The 14,855-nt window shown below is 50.0% G+C and overlaps 5 protein-coding genes across 5 annotated transcripts; 2 read left to right on the forward strand and 3 right to left on the reverse strand.

Moving 5' to 3' along the window:
* The first annotated feature begins 98 nt into the window (after positions 1–98).
* Positions 99–3,464, forward strand: BO87DRAFT_330022 (putative DUF221 domain protein). The gene is made up of 4 exons (XM_025620281.1): positions 99–513; positions 575–739; positions 816–1,989; positions 2,046–3,464. The coding sequence occupies exons 1-4, from the start codon at positions 364–366 to the stop codon at positions 3,047–3,049; spliced, it is 2,493 nt and encodes an 830-aa protein (XP_025482323.1). The 5' UTR covers positions 99–363; the 3' UTR covers positions 3,050–3,464.
* Positions 3,465–3,826: 362 nt separating this feature from the next.
* Positions 3,827–5,837, reverse strand: BO87DRAFT_374538 (3-deoxy-7-phosphoheptulonate synthase). The gene is made up of 4 exons (XM_025622804.1): positions 5,554–5,837; positions 5,431–5,485; positions 4,451–5,356; positions 3,827–4,387 (listed from the first exon to the last, which is right to left on the reverse strand). Exons 1-4 carry the CDS (start codon positions 5,557–5,559, stop codon positions 4,218–4,220), a joined length of 1,137 nt encoding a protein of 378 aa, XP_025482324.1. The 5' UTR covers positions 5,560–5,837; the 3' UTR covers positions 3,827–4,217.
* Positions 5,838–6,473: 636 nt separating this feature from the next.
* On the reverse strand, positions 6,474–10,523 carry BO87DRAFT_414166 (uncharacterized protein; the record flags this gene model as incomplete). Its single annotated transcript, XM_025626617.1, has 5 exons — positions 6,474–6,713; positions 6,765–9,747; positions 9,808–9,893; positions 9,941–10,096; positions 10,149–10,523. The coding sequence occupies 5 exons, from the start codon at positions 10,521–10,523 to the stop codon at positions 6,474–6,476; spliced, it is 3,840 nt and encodes a 1,279-aa protein (XP_025482325.1).
* Positions 10,524–11,446: 923 nt separating this feature from the next.
* BO87DRAFT_354331 (uncharacterized protein) lies at positions 11,447–12,955 on the forward strand. The gene has a single exon (XM_025621278.1). The coding sequence runs from the start codon at positions 11,632–11,634 to the stop codon at positions 12,835–12,837; it is 1,206 nt and encodes a 401-aa protein (XP_025482326.1). The 5' UTR covers positions 11,447–11,631; the 3' UTR covers positions 12,838–12,955.
* On the reverse strand, positions 12,948–14,626 carry BO87DRAFT_452886 (ubiquinol--cytochrome-c reductase catalytic subunit CYT1; the record flags this gene model as incomplete). Its single annotated transcript, XM_025628519.1, has 5 exons — positions 12,948–13,546; positions 13,620–14,017; positions 14,100–14,162; positions 14,292–14,440; positions 14,552–14,626. 5 exons carry the CDS (start codon positions 14,624–14,626, stop codon positions 13,281–13,283), a joined length of 951 nt encoding a protein of 316 aa, XP_025482327.1. The 3' UTR covers positions 12,948–13,280.
* Between the last annotated feature and the right edge of the window lie 229 nt (positions 14,627–14,855).

The raw sequence follows: 14,855 nt of genomic DNA on the forward strand, positions 1-14,855 counted from the left end.
GCCACGTGCACAACTCATCGCCAACTAGAACGAGACGAGACTAGTACTTTTGAGTTTGGGTTCGTCAACATATGTTTTAGCAAACGATGCCCGACTCGGGTCCAATTTGCCGTTCCTAGCGCGAAGATTGCGGTGTAGAGTGTTTGTATCGGTGTCGCCTGACTTCTCCAGTTCTGTTTTTCGCGTCCAAGCAACATCCTCCAGGTCGCGAGTCCGTCTACAATCTAAAGCGTGACCCAGGCCCCTGACGTCAGTTGTTTTTGACCTACGCATCCTCCCGAGCACAAACGTTTCCGAATGCATTAACAAAGCTGAACATCATCCACTACATCCCCGGCGCAGAACATCTGCTTTTGGAGCGTCATGTCTCTCACGGAATCCGCCGCGGTCGTGGTAGACAGTCCCATTGACGTGCATGAGCCTCGTTGGGATGACCAGACGAGGGGCCGCGATTTGTACACACAACTAGTGATCAGTTTACTCGTCGGGCTCAGCGCCTTTTTCTCCTTCTGTGTTAGTCTTTGCGGATTGCAAGAATGAATGGAATTCCTCTAACAGCTCGCGTCTCTCATAGGTTCTACGACCGAAATGGACCGAACTATACGCCGCTCGGCGACGACAACGCTGCGCAGCTTCATACTTGCCCGAACTACCCGATAGTTTCTTTGGCTGGATACCTGTACTATATCGGATCACTGATGAGCAGGTGCTGGAGTCTGCAGGCTTGGATGCTTTCGTTGTAAGTTCTGTCTTTCGCCTCGACTACGGGCTAGATGTCAGAATCGGCCTTGTCTGACACGAAGTTGTTATCACAGTTCCTCACTTTCCTGAAATTCGCCATTCGATTCCTCTCCGCTATCTTCTTCTTCGCCTTGGTTATCATTCTACCGACACACTACAAGAATACCGGTAAATCGGGGGTTCCTGGTTGGGATGACGATGATGACGAGACATTCGATGGAGACAAAGACAAGAAGAAGATCATATCGGATCCGAACTACTTGTGGATGTATGTCATTTTTACATACATTTTCACTGGGCTTGCTGTCTACATGCTCATCCAAGAGACCAATAAGGTCATCCGCACGAGGCAAAAATACCTTGGAAGCCAGACCAGTACGACCGATCGGACTATTCGCTTGTCTGGGATCCCTCCGGATTTGGGGGCCGAGGAGAAGATCAAGGATTTCATGGAAGGCCTTAAAGTGGGTAAGGTCGAGAGTGTCACACTGTGTCGGGACTGGCGCGAATTAGACCACCTGATCGACGAGCGACTGAAACTTCTGCGAAATCTCGAGCGGGCTTGGACTAGGCACCTGGGCTACAAACGGGTTAAGGCAAGTCCGAACGCACTGACCATGATGCACCAGCAGCCGCGTGGCTCTAGTATTGTCTCGGATGGAGAGAGTGAACGAATCCAGCTTCTCTCTGAAGGAGGACGCGATCATGTTACGGACTATGCACACAAGCGGCCAACAGTGCGCATTTGGTATGGGCCTTTCAAGCTACGCTATAAGAACATCGATGCGATCGATTACTATGAAGAAAAGCTACGTCGTCTCGACGAGAAGATCCAGGTTGCTCGCCAAAAGGAATATCCGCCTACTGAGGTCGCCTTCGTCACGATGGAGTCGATTGCCGCGTCTCAGATGGTTGTACAAGCCATACTTGATCCTCACCCCATGCAACTGCTCGCTAGACTGGCACCAGCACCAGCTGATGTCGTGTGGAAAAACACCTACCTTCCGCGCTCGAGGCGGATGATGCAATCCTGGTTCATCACTGTGGTCATTGGCTTCCTGACTGTATTTTGGTCGGTGCTTTTGATTCCCGTTGCCTATCTGCTTGAGTACGAGACTCTCCACAAGGTGTTCCCTCAATTGGCCGACGCTCTTGCTCGGAACCCACTTGCCAAGTCCCTTGTGCAGACTGGTCTGCCGACCTTGGTCCTCTCGCTGTTGACTGTCGCTGTGCCTTACTTGTATAACTGTATGATATATCCCAACGTCTTTTCATGTCTACTCTCAGCGCTAACCTGATCACAGGGCTCTCGAACCAGCAAGGCATGATGTCGCGAGGTGACATTGAGCTGTCAGTCATATCGAAGACCTTTTTCTTCTCTTTCTTTAACCTCTTTCTTGTCTTCACGGTGTTCGGAACTGCGACGACATTCTACGGGTTCTGGGAGAATCTGCGAGACGCCTTCAAAGATGCTACGACCATAGCCTTTGCCTTGGCCAAGACTCTGGAAAACTTTGCTCCATTCTACATTAACTTCCTATGTCTTCAAGGAATAGGATTGTTCCCGTTCCGACTCCTAGAGTTCGGAAGTGTTGCCATGTATCCCATCAACTTTCTGGCCGCTAAGACCCCTCGGGATTATGCTGAGTTATCCACACCCCCTACATTCAGTTACGGGTATTCCATTCCGCAGACGGTTCTGAGCCTTATCATCTGTGTTGTATACAGCGTGTTCCCTAGCTCATGGTTGATATGCCTATTCGGGTTGATTTATTTCACCATCGGCAAGTTTATCTACAAGTACCAGCTTCTGTACGCGATGGATCATCAGCAGCATTCGACGGGACGCGCATGGCCGATGATCTGCAGTCGAATTCTGATGGGCTTGATTGTTTTCCAGCTCGCGATGATCGGCGTGCTTGCCTTACGCCGGGCTATTACGCGCTCTTTGCTTATTGTGCCCCTCCTTATGGCAACCGTATGGTTCAGCTACTTCTTTGCACGGACCTACGAGCCTCTTATGAAGTTCATCGCTCTAAAGAGCATTGACCGCGAGCGGCCTGGTGGGGGGGACATCTCCCCGTCCCCGTCCTCGACCTTCTCTCCTCCATCCGGCCTCGACCGCGATTCTTTTCCGATCCGCATCGGTGGACAAGAACTTGGATTGCGGCTGAGGAAGTATGTCAACCCAAGCCTGATCCTGCCTCTCCACGATGCATGGCTTCCGGGACGTACGATGGTTCCGGAACTGCAGGGAGAACTGGAGCATCGCAATTCCGAAAACAACGCGGCCTATGAGTCCGTCTGAGACTGCTTCATAAGCGCCAAAGTGGACTGATTCCACAATGTCTCAGTCAATCGATCACTAACACTGCCTATATATATGTATTACTTCCTAATCACCCCCTTGTTGTATGAGTTGCTTTCTCCCGCCATGATCTACGATGCTATGCCTTTGATGTCATAGATGGCCATATACGCCTGATAGTCTCACACCCTCGGGGTGAGACGGTCAATTTTACGCGATCAGATTTAGATGTCGCTCATCTTTGTTCATAATGGTTTCCTTATCTCTCGTTTAGTGATACCAGAAGCCTTCCTATAGGAGGTTTCATTCGATGCATTGATGCCAATATAGCTTGCATGTACTATCAATTTATGTACTCTAGGGAGGATTCCCGATGCTCTTGTCGATATTTGCTATTAATAAACCTCGTATCCCGGGGCCTTTCTGATCCATGCAAACTTCCGTATCACGTTAAAAAGCTCCCCATGGGCCCTGGCTATGTGACAGCACCAGTTTCCTGCGTCTTTTTCATGAGAGATATACCCAGCTATTTCCTTTTACAAAGTGGCACCAGTGAGTCGAGTATAGAAAGTAGACATAGTCCCGTGACATTATTGCGCAAAATTTTGGCTGGTCTCCATAGAGTACAATTCAACTAATTTGGTTACTCAATGCTCTCGCATGCTAATACGGTCCTCTCACGTAACGTATTCTATGGCCGTATAGTCATCATCACAGTGTATATGTCTCTAAGGCACGCAGGCCAGAGGCCATGAAGATTTTCAATGCTTGAAACCTGCTGTCAGGTCATTCTCAGGTAACCCAATGACATAAGCCTAATATCTGTCCTATAGTATATAAAGTCCCACGATACTATCCGTACATAACATATGAGCCACGTAATTTCACCGAAATCTTTTGAAGGAAAACGTGTACTACAATCCGAAAGAAGTAGGATAGGACATGGAAAAGACATCACTTTTTCATCTCATCCAAGAAACAAGCAAAAATAAATAAGTCAACAACCGCTAGAAGAAATAAATCCGATCCGTTAATTAACCCATGCGTCGAGAGAACAATAATGGTATGGCTGAGCATAACGTGTTGAACCCCATATAGGAACAAGTGTTAACAGCAATGCAGAAAAAGGAAAGAGAAGAAAAGAGACATGTCCCAACTAGTGACTGATTTATTGGGAGTTGCCGTTGCCATTGACAGCAAGCTTCTCCCGGCGGGTGCGCACAGCCAGTGCGAGATTCTCCAAAACAAGTTCCGTGTCTTCCCAGTGGATGCAGGCGTCGGTGATACTGACACCGTACTTGAGGCCGGCCTTGCCCTCGGGAGGGACCTTCTGGTTGCCTGTTGTGGTGATGTTAGTTGGATGGTAATGTACAAAGTGTAGGGATTGGGGGTGGAGCATACCCTCGTTGATGTTGCTCTCAATCATGACACCCATGATGGCGGTCTCTCCAGCAGCAATCTGCTCGGCCAGAACAGCTGCCACCTTAGGCTGGTTCTTATGGTCCTTCTGAGAGTTGCCGTGGCTGCAGTCGACCATAAGGCGGGGAGGCATGCCCTTGGCGATCAGCTTGGCCTTGGCCTCGGCGATGCTCTGAGCATCGAAGTTGGGGCCCTTCTTGCCACCACGGAGAATGACGAAGCAGTCGGGGTTGCCCACGGTGCCGACGATCGCAGCGACACCGGGCTTGGTGACGGACAGGAAGTGGTGGGGGTGCTTGACGGAGCCGATAGCATCGACAGCGACGTCCAGGGAGCCGTCGGTGCCGTTCTTGAAACCAACGGGGAAGGACAGACCCGAAGCCAGCTCACGGTGGACCTGGGACTCGGTGGTGCGAGCACCAACGGCGCCGACGGAGAGACAGTCGGCCAGGAACTGGGGGGAGATGGTATCCAACATCTCACTGGCGATGGGCATACCCTTGTTGGTCAGGTCGACGAAGAGTTGACGGGAGGTGCGCAGGCCCTTGTTGATCTTGAAGCTGTTGTCAATGTCGGGGTCGTTGATGAGACCCTTCCAGCCAACGGTGGTACGGGGCTTCTCGAGGTAGGAGCGCATGACAATCAGCAGCTCATCCTGGTACTTCTCCTTCATCTTCATGAGGCGATCGCAGTATTCGAGGGCCATTTCGGGGTCGTGGATGGAGCAAGGGCCGATGACAACCAGCAAACGGCGACGGTCGGTGTCTGTGCCTTGGACGACAGCAATAGCCTCCTCACGACCTTCCATGACCGTTTGCCGGGACTTCTCCGTCATGGCGATTTCATGTTGAAGGAGGTTGGGGGGTGTGAGAGGGTTGTATCCACGGACTGTAGAGGAACAGAGAGACCGAGGGTTAACAAGGGACGGAAATTTGCAAGAGGTGAGTCACGGGCGCACTTACTTCTGGAATCCTCGAGGGAGCATCTGTCCCCGACATTAGGGTTTTCAATGAAGAACTGGGGGTAGTATGAGTATTAATATTGCCATTGAGAAGGTTGAAATGCTGGAAAAAGCAAAAACGTACCGACATGGTGGTGCGGCGGGGTAGCAAGTGGACAGACGGAGGGGCAGATGAGAGAAGGAGAGGCGATAAAGTCGCAGCTTAGATAGGTAGATAGTATGCCCGACGGGAGGTATGGATGAGTAAGTCAAATGGGAAGATCGGTTCAGTGGATCGATGAGAGTTTAATAGAATAGTAGTAGATCTGATTGATATCTTGAAAATTCGAGATTGCGACCGGGTGGAATCTCAACGAATATATAGGAAAGATGTATGAGAGAAGTATCACTGGAATTGTCTCCTTGCAGAGTCTCTCAAAAAGCAAAAGCCAGAAAAAAAAAAGTACTATTTCTTTGGCAGTGTCGAGTCATTCCTGCCTCATTGGGTAATCGCCACGTGATTTTCCGGTGAGCGGACGAATGGGGCGAGGCCCAAAAAAGCGCCTCGCCCGCGGTATCGCCTGCCATTGGCTTACTTTGCCATTCGTCTCTCATTCCTTCTCTTCCTGCTCGGAGCAGCATGAATGGATACTCCGTAGTCCGTCATCCGCTATCCCGTACCACATGCCCGGGGCATGGTCCGGCGTTGGCTGGTCAGTCAGCCTTAGCAATAGATGACGCCCCTGGAGCTGCCATTACGACCTGAAATGGGGGCGGAAACTTTGTATATAGTTTCGGATCATCCTGGCACGGAGGCTACGTTGGCACTAATCTCTCTCTGGATCTGAATTTCGCCCATTGAGTGTTGCAGAATACGAATTCATGCAGATACGACTAGCCGTGGCTGTAAGAAATAAGTACAGAGCCATCGCCCGAGCAAAGATGAGACAAACTTCAGTTGAAGTGTATACTATCCGGATCCGAATCAGCCCGGACCGGAAACCTCGTCATTGAAGTCGGAGCATCAACAGCTGAACTGATGAGATGATGAGGCCAAGCTTCAATTCATTTTCTCAACTGCATGCGATCCTGAAGCTGCTTCTCGTCCCGCTCTAGACGCTGCATCAACTCCTGGCATACTTCGGTATGGTGTTCGCGAATGGAGTTCATCTGTTGCTGGCACAGTCTTATTCGTTCTTCTTGGGCCTCGAAGAGCTGATCCAGCACTCGGTGGCAATCTCGCCGATACATCTCCAAAACTTCGTTGATGGTCTTTTTCTCGCTCTCAATTTCTTGTATTATATGCTTGCGGCCAACTCAGTAAGAATATATGGAATCCCCTGGGATGTCACCTACCTCGCTGGTCGCAAGAAGCATGCCTTGCGCTCTTTTGTGAAGCGCCTGCAGGGAGGTCTGCCAGCTGGTGTGCTCCAGGACACCATCTGCGATATTATCCGACTTGGGCAAACCTGGCTGCGCCGATAGTTGGTCTGGAACTATTGTCGCCCGAGGTAGGGAGTTGCATGTCGCATGAGGCTTGTTATCGCATCCCAATGTCAAATGCGCATCAGGACTTGATCGTGCGGGATTTCTAAGCGGGGTCTTGCTTGATGTAGGTTTACCTGCACATGCCATTAGACGATCCTGGAAAGTCAGTACTTCCTTCTCTCTGTTCGTGCAGGTCCCGGAATGCTTTAATCCTAGAATTACGTTTCGCTCGCATGAAGCAGATAGATCGTCATCTTGTGCACCAAATTCCCCATCTCTCAGGATCTCCCGAACGTGCTCCCTGGTGGAGGACCTGTATTTCGTGCCTGACACTTGTGGATACGTTTCGTCCACGCCGGTCCTGTCAACGATGCATCCACTTCTAATACGGAACAGAAGGCGGGGGCTTCCATCAGAATCAACGATGGTTGATCTGGGGGTGACTTTCAATCTTTTCGTGGGATACAAGTGATCTTTGCGAACAAGCCGCCTGGATTCTTCCTTGAAAGCATTTTCCGAGGCTTGGTCCCTTGTAGGTGGGTCATCTCGCATGTCATCCGAATTGAGCGCAGCTATCCTTCTCTTCTCTGGCCTAGCCTGCGAGCTTCTTATGCCTTCAGATGTGTTTTCATGCATGTCAGAACTGCAAATATTCTGCGCGGCCCCGAGGCTTCCAGGGCAAACTTCAGAGGGAATTTCTGCATCGGAACGATCCTCTTCTGCGCATAATGGACTTGATACAGCGGAGCCAGCTGACTGAGACACCGTTTTTAGCTCCTCGTTGTCGATATTGAAAGAACTGCTCCTGCTCATGTGCTTTACGACAGAACCTTCTGCATAAATGTCATTCTCAAACCTGCCCGTGAATTGCTCTTTTGGTGTACTTAAGGGCAACTTATCATAAATGGCATATCTTTCTATGACAGACTCCGTGGGCTCAGATTTCTCTTGTACACCACTCTCTCCCACGGAAGCATATAATATGTCTGACAAAACGAGCCCGTTTTCGGTTTTCGGCTTGTTTTGGGTCTTTATATGCTCTAAGCTGTGTTCTTTATGTCCGCCGGTGCCTGATGAAGGGTCTCCTTGCTGAAAAGCTGCAGACAGCTTGTTCCCAACTGCACGGCCCCTGCCCTGGAGTCCTTGTGGGGTCGGATGGCTCTCTGGAGAATTCAACTGATGATCGTTATCACCCATCTTACTTGTAGATAGCTGATGCTGGTGGCTTAGAAAACTTTCATTTTTCCTACAGGGTTGAATTCGAGGTGATCTAGTGCGGTTCTCTTCGTGTTGTGGTGTAGCAGAGTCACATCTAACGAAGTCATTATCTGGGTAGAGCTCGGCACATTTGGCCGTGGCACCTGCTCCATTTCTCTCCTCGTCAATGCTTTCAGAGCGGCCGTTGCTGGAACAAAGTATCAGCTTCTTTATGTCATCACCTGATCCTAGTATGTGTTGTGACTTTCGGTTGTGGTTGTCGGCATTTTCTGAAAGTGGTAGCGCTGCTGTCGATTTATTGGTAATGTTCCCGATCTTTTTTGTAGGACGAGATGATTTATTCTTGCGCTTTGTGGCTAGTTTCCTTCCTTTGGCTGCTCTCTTTTTGCCCGGAATTGCCAGATGACTGCCGGTAAGAGACGTCTCACCAGGCATGGGGGATGAAATTGAAGCTATGTCTGCATCTTTGAGAGGTTGTCTCGCTTCATTATCGCTAGGTCGGAGATCCTCGTCCCAGTCAACAGCAGCTTTGGAGCTGGCTGTATATACCTTCTGTTTGGGATGTCGCGTATATATGACCATAGACTCTTGAGTATTAGATAGATCGTTTTTTCCTCTGTTCCCACTCCGCAAGCGACCTGTTCTTCTTCTTTCAGTATCTGGTTTTGGTGCAAATCTGCCGTTTGGTTTCTCCGGTACTCTGGTCAGTGATGGGTTTGATATTGGCATGGGAGGTTCACCCGCGTAATGTGCCCGCTGATAATCCTGAGAGCTGTTACGCTTTGAAAGAACATGTGCCAGGTTCTCATTATTAGTATTCCCTTCCTCAAGCACTTCTGGGTGTTTCTCCAGCACTTGCCGAGACTTTTGTATCGAGACGAAACCTGTGCAGGGTCCCTCCTGCCCCTGTATATTGTTGGGTGGAATTCCAGAAGATTTCCTTGCGACTTCATCGCCTGTATCCAGTTCCATCACCATTGAAGAAGACCTCCGGAATACACTATCTGTATCTACAGAGGCTCGGTCATTCCGACAGAACTCCTCGATGGCCATTCGCAAATCGCAAGGATCTTCATCGGACAATATGCTCAAAGTTTGGCCCCCGAAGCATAGGCGTTTGCCGCTTTTCACGATTAGTCTGTGCTGAGAAAGGTCCAATATTAGACGATATGTCTTAGTTTTGTCCGTAACCGAGCGCACTGGTAGACAAATGCTCTGAGTGTAAACGTCAACGTATTCTAGGCACATTCTCGCTGTGTCCTGTCGATAGCTCAGGAACGTCAAGCATCCATCACCGATCATGGCGAGAACGATTCCTTCAATCAGGAGCGTCGTGTCGATGCCTATTGCGTGAAGGAGAAAGCATCGTCGAAGCTGGGACGTCGTACTTGAGTCTATCGATTTCGATGGCATTGCCGCATCTGATAGGACAACCGTATCGAATAAGATTTGAAAGTGCTGCAGCGGATCATCTTCATATGACGGCATAGTATCAAAGAACCTGCCTCTATCCGTGCTATTGTCTGGCGGCCAGAGAACTTCGTCGCTCACTCCCAAATTATGTAGCGCATGAATCATGATTGCCGCGAGCAGTTTCAAGGCACAGTTGCCATTGAGTATAATGTACGAGAGCCTGGTCAGCACTTCGCGTTAGCACAAATAATATCGCCCACATCATATAAACATATAATACCGTGACATGTCCACATTTTGGGATCTAATAAGGGAAGCATGATTATGCTCTGGCTCCGAAAGTATCTCCAGAAACTTTTTGCCGGCCTGTTCACCATGAGAATCGGTATAACCACATATTGTCTTTATCTCACCAATTTCCGTAGCCAAGTAGCTTGTCCTTCGGTGGAAAATAGAAGGTATAGTTTGCCCAGTACTCTTTCTTGAAGCAAGCGGGATCTGTCCCCAATCTTTGGGCTTGCTACTTGGTATACCATATGCCCCGAGTCCTTCATGTATTGCGGTTCATCCTATGGAAAGCATTAGAGAGCTGAGACGGGCAAGTATAGGTATCCAGCAAACCAGCAGCAGATAAAGTCCATTCTTCACTCTTGTTTCCTCGTCTGAATTGAGCAGTAAGTATGCCAGGCAACGCAGCGAAGAGCGATCAAGCCCCTGAAGTATTCGCTTAGAATGCCGTTTCAGGATGGACAGTAATTGGTGTATGTTGCAGTTATCGACCTTAGACACATGATGTAGCAGGGCCTGGATCAGCTGGTCCGAGAGTGTATAAAGTCGAGGATCACGCAGAAGACAAGTATAATAAGGCTTCGAAACAAGGAGACTATTCTCAGTATCACCTCCAAGTTTCACCATAGAGGCCAGTTGCGAGGCTAGCTCTGAGATACAAGCCCATTGTGATTCTTCCTGAAACGCATCAACAAGCAAAGAAGCCATGTTGATCTGGAGTTAAAGTTATTGTGGAGTGTTATAGATTTAAAGTGGCAGTTAATGGGAGCTACGGATTCAAAGGCCGTAAGAGGCTTTATCACATGATGGTGTATTTACACTGACTGGAATGGCCTCAGTCATTTGTCGTCACCAAATACGCCTAGTCTATAGTTGCTCTATTTGGTTCGCAGCATTAAAGTATCTAACAGTAATAGCGAAGCTTGTCAAGATGGCCATTGACTCGAAGTATCTACTCCAATATAAGCGAGCAAGCGAAAGCCAGATACCTTAACATGACCTATATCTCACTCAATCCATGTGTTTATTTTATACGCCACAGACAGTAAGCTTCATTCATTCACTTGATACAGATGATAGTTAGAGACTGTCAACATTCATCAAGGCCAGCAGATTGGATTTCATGATATGCAGGCTCCGATGTGTAGTGCGCACCTTGCCTTCTGGCTCACAACGACGAAGTCAAATCCTACAATTAATCGATTACCTTCCCATCGCATATATTTAGCAGAAAGATTTGCGTACAACTAGCAGCTATATTAGATGGGGGAAATGGAAGACACCCTTTTCCAAGACAATGTTGGGTGAAAATAAGCATTTCAAGATAAGGAGTCTATTATGGACAACCAGCATAAGCTCCGCTTCGCTTCCGCAGGGCCCCAATCAGTCCCCAACTTAATTAGCTAGATATCGCGCGATAGTGCGCTAGCAAGCACAATACTTCCACTGGGAAGTATATCAATATCACATTCCCCCGGGTCTTTGGGAAGCTCTCAAACTCACGTCGAACATATTGGATGGTAATGGATGGAATTTCCCTGGAATTAGTGGATATTGGTAAGCCGGCTGCTGGAGTATCCGTCCCGAGGCTACTCCGGCTCCGCTCCAATTAGGGAAGATGACCGGAATGCTCGTTATGCGTTTCCGCTGGGAGCCGTGGTGTCTGCATGAACAGCCGTGGTACAAAGCACGGAGTCACTATTTATAATGGACATATACATTTGCTCATACCTTTGTCACCCTGGTTGACTAACGGACAGGAACTATTTTGGCAAGATTTATTAATCAACTGGACCAGCTTGACCATTCTAAAAAGATGGCGGCAGTCAATCGAGACGAAGAAGGAGGCCACTCCATCCCTCGCACACGCCGCTCGAGCATGATCGAAACATACGAGCGACTCGGAGAAATCAGCCCTCTGACCGGTCACACACACCCCTCCCAACAAGAAACCGGCCATTTTCTGCCTGAAACAACCCCCGAGAGGAGACAAGTATCGACAACAGATCGGTCTCTCGAGAAGGACGCCGACCTTGCGGACAAGGTTACTACCCATCATTTCGAGGAGATCGGAGACGGAAACCCACCGCCTGACGAAACCGTTCTATACCTTGCCTACGGCTCGAACCTATGCTCGGAGACATTCCTGGGAAGGCGAGGCATCAAGCCGCTCTCTCAAATCAACGTCGTCGTCCCAGATCTATGGCTCACCTTCGATCTCCCAGGCATACCATATCTTGAGCCTTGTTTTGCAGCAACTCGACTTCGAAAACCCCCAGTCCAAGAAAAAGACAATGCTTTAGACGGGAACGCTACAATGGAGGAGGCCTCGCGTCTCCTCCATAAGGACGACCCCGACTATAACCCCAGCATGCCCCTCGTCGGCGTCGTCTACGAGGTCACCCTCACAGACTACGCCCGGATAATCGCAACAGAGGGCGGAGGACGCGGATACGAAGACAAAGTCGTCGACTGCTACCCCTTCCCGAAGGCCTACAACCCCACAGACCCTCTCCCTGAGCGTCCAAGCACGAAGCCCTTCAAAGCCCACACGCTTCTATCCCCTGCCGTTGCCGAGGACTTACTGGAAGCTACTACACAAGACCAAGCTCTCACGAGCCGGAAACAATGCGGTTTCGTCTCGCGCTTTAGCCCTCTCATCCGCCCGAACCCATTCTACGCCCAGCCTTCGGCTCGCTATCTCAACCTGATCAGCATGGGCGCCGCTGAGCATGACTTTCCCGTTGCGTACAGGACATATCTTGCTGGGATTCAGCCTTATCGTATAACTACCCTGCGGCAGAAGGTGGGCAAGGTGCTGTTTGCGGGTATATGGATGACGCCGGTACTTCTGGTCTTGCTTTTGCAGAGGATTTCTGCGGGCTCTGATGGACGCAGTCCCCCTTGGCTGGTTAGATTGGCGGATGCTGTCTTTTTTGCCATGTGGCAGTCGTATGATAATGTGTTTCGGGGTGTCTTCGGGGATGGGGAAAGGACAATTGATGATGGTACTGCGCGGTAATAATCTTTTGTCCGATCTAGATAAAAGTATTCAGGTGATGACGCTATCCTCACTGGTGATTGTATAATAAAGACTGGTTTTTAATAATGCAAATACAACCAAATAAATACATTGAGGCATTCTATTAAGCCTTCCCATAGTGAAAGACAGAACGGCTATTGTATACCAAAGCCCATACAACATGTGTAATAGCTAACAAAGGAAATTGTGACATTGGATCTTGAAGCAACATTTTCAACGGAGAATAAATATCTAGGGTACAGATACAAGTGTCCTGAGTAACATCTAACGAAACATGCAGAGACCATCGAATAGAGTGACAGGTTGAAGGAAATGGCGACGTGGGACCAACATAACTTGTTGGACGATGGATTATATCAAGGCTCACTGGCCGCCTGTATTTTTCCTCCACGGTGTGCAATTCATACAGTCCGCTGCAACATTCAGCGCCGGGAAACGGGGGGGCTGTACACAATCTTTCTCGTCTTGATCGGGGACCACTTGTAACGCTTAACCCAGACGCTAATGGCGAAGAGACCGGTCAGGAGGGTGATAGCCTTGACACCCATCTTCTTGCGGTCGTCCATCTCAGGCTCGGCAGCCCAGTTGAGGAACTCGACAACGTCCTTGGCCATCTGGGAGGTAGTGGCGGGGGTGCCATCCTCGTACTCGACAACACCATCGAAAAGAACACGGCCCATGGCAATGGCTAGATATCGTTAGAATTAGTACTGAGCATAGGCGAATCAATTGTCAGATGTAAACTGCAAATGGTGACATACCGGTACCGGGGAAGTAGGGGTTGAAGTTCATGCCAGCACCGACGGTGGCACCAGCCGGGGGCTCATCGGGGTAACCAGTCAGCAGACTGAAGATGTAGTTGCAGCCACCGTGACGGCCCTTGACGATCAAGCTGAGATCCGGGGGCAGAGCACCACCGTTGGCAGCACGAGCAGCCTCCTCGTTCTTGTAGGGAGCAGGGATGTAGTCGGACAGCTTTCCGGGACGCTTCTCGATCTCGCCCTGGTCGTTGGGCTCGGTGTCGTACTCGTTCTCCTCGGCCATGGCCTTCATCTCATCGACGGTGTGCATGACACCGACGAACGAGCGCCAAGGCACACGGGTCAGGGAGTGGCAGCTGGCACAGACTTCACGGTAGACCTGGAAACCACGACGGAGGCTGGAGTGCAAAACATGAGTAAGATGGCCGGTATCGGGGAGAGATGGCGAGGGTATTAATCGCCCGCAATTGGAAGACTCACGCCTGGTGATCGAAGGTCTTGTTCCACTTGGCGTGCTCCCAAGGGTAAGCGGTAGGGTGCAATCTTGAATTCGATGTGCGTCAGTCTTGATGTCAAACAGTCGGAATTGGGAAGATGATGCCTCGGTCGGAGCAACGGAGCAGCCAGCAACGCGTTGACCATTCCCTCGAGCATCACTAATAATCCACTCACCCCTCCTCAGCAGGTGTCATGGCAAAAGCCTCCTGGCCATAGAGATACGCGGCGGATCCGAGAGCGACGGCGGTTGCGGCGGACGCAGTGAGTGTGAGGTGGAAGGGGGAGCTGGCGGATTCGGCACCGGCGGCGGAGGAAGACGCACGCTGGGTGATTCGTTAGTCAAAAACCCATACAGAAGCTTTCCTGTGCGATAGAGAAGCGATTGTCCTCGTCCATTGGGTTCAATGGACGGTCGATGTCGGGGAAGTTCGTACCGTGGAGGTCTTGTTCAAGGACTGGCGTGCGACGCCCCGGAAGGGCACGCTGCGCAAAACAGTACGTGCCAGCATACTGACGATGTGAAAGACCCTCCGGACAATGGGGTATTTAAGAAGGCACGATAGCCAAAGAAGGGGAGAGGGGAGGGGGAGGGGACAAGGCTGAGCGCACAGGAGAATGTGCTTTTGGAGGTGAAGTCGAGGTTGGTCGAACGGGTCAAGTTTCTCTTGGGTTTGGAATTGCCTAAACCCTCGTTCTGATTGGCTGCCGCCCCGGTCCTAACTGCCTTCGGTGAAAACC

Source organism: Aspergillus neoniger (genome assembly GCF_003184625.1).
Source record: "Aspergillus neoniger CBS 115656 unplaced genomic scaffold BO87scaffold_8, whole genome shotgun sequence".
Lineage (NCBI taxonomy): Eukaryota > Fungi > Ascomycota > Eurotiomycetes > Eurotiales > Aspergillaceae > Aspergillus > Aspergillus neoniger.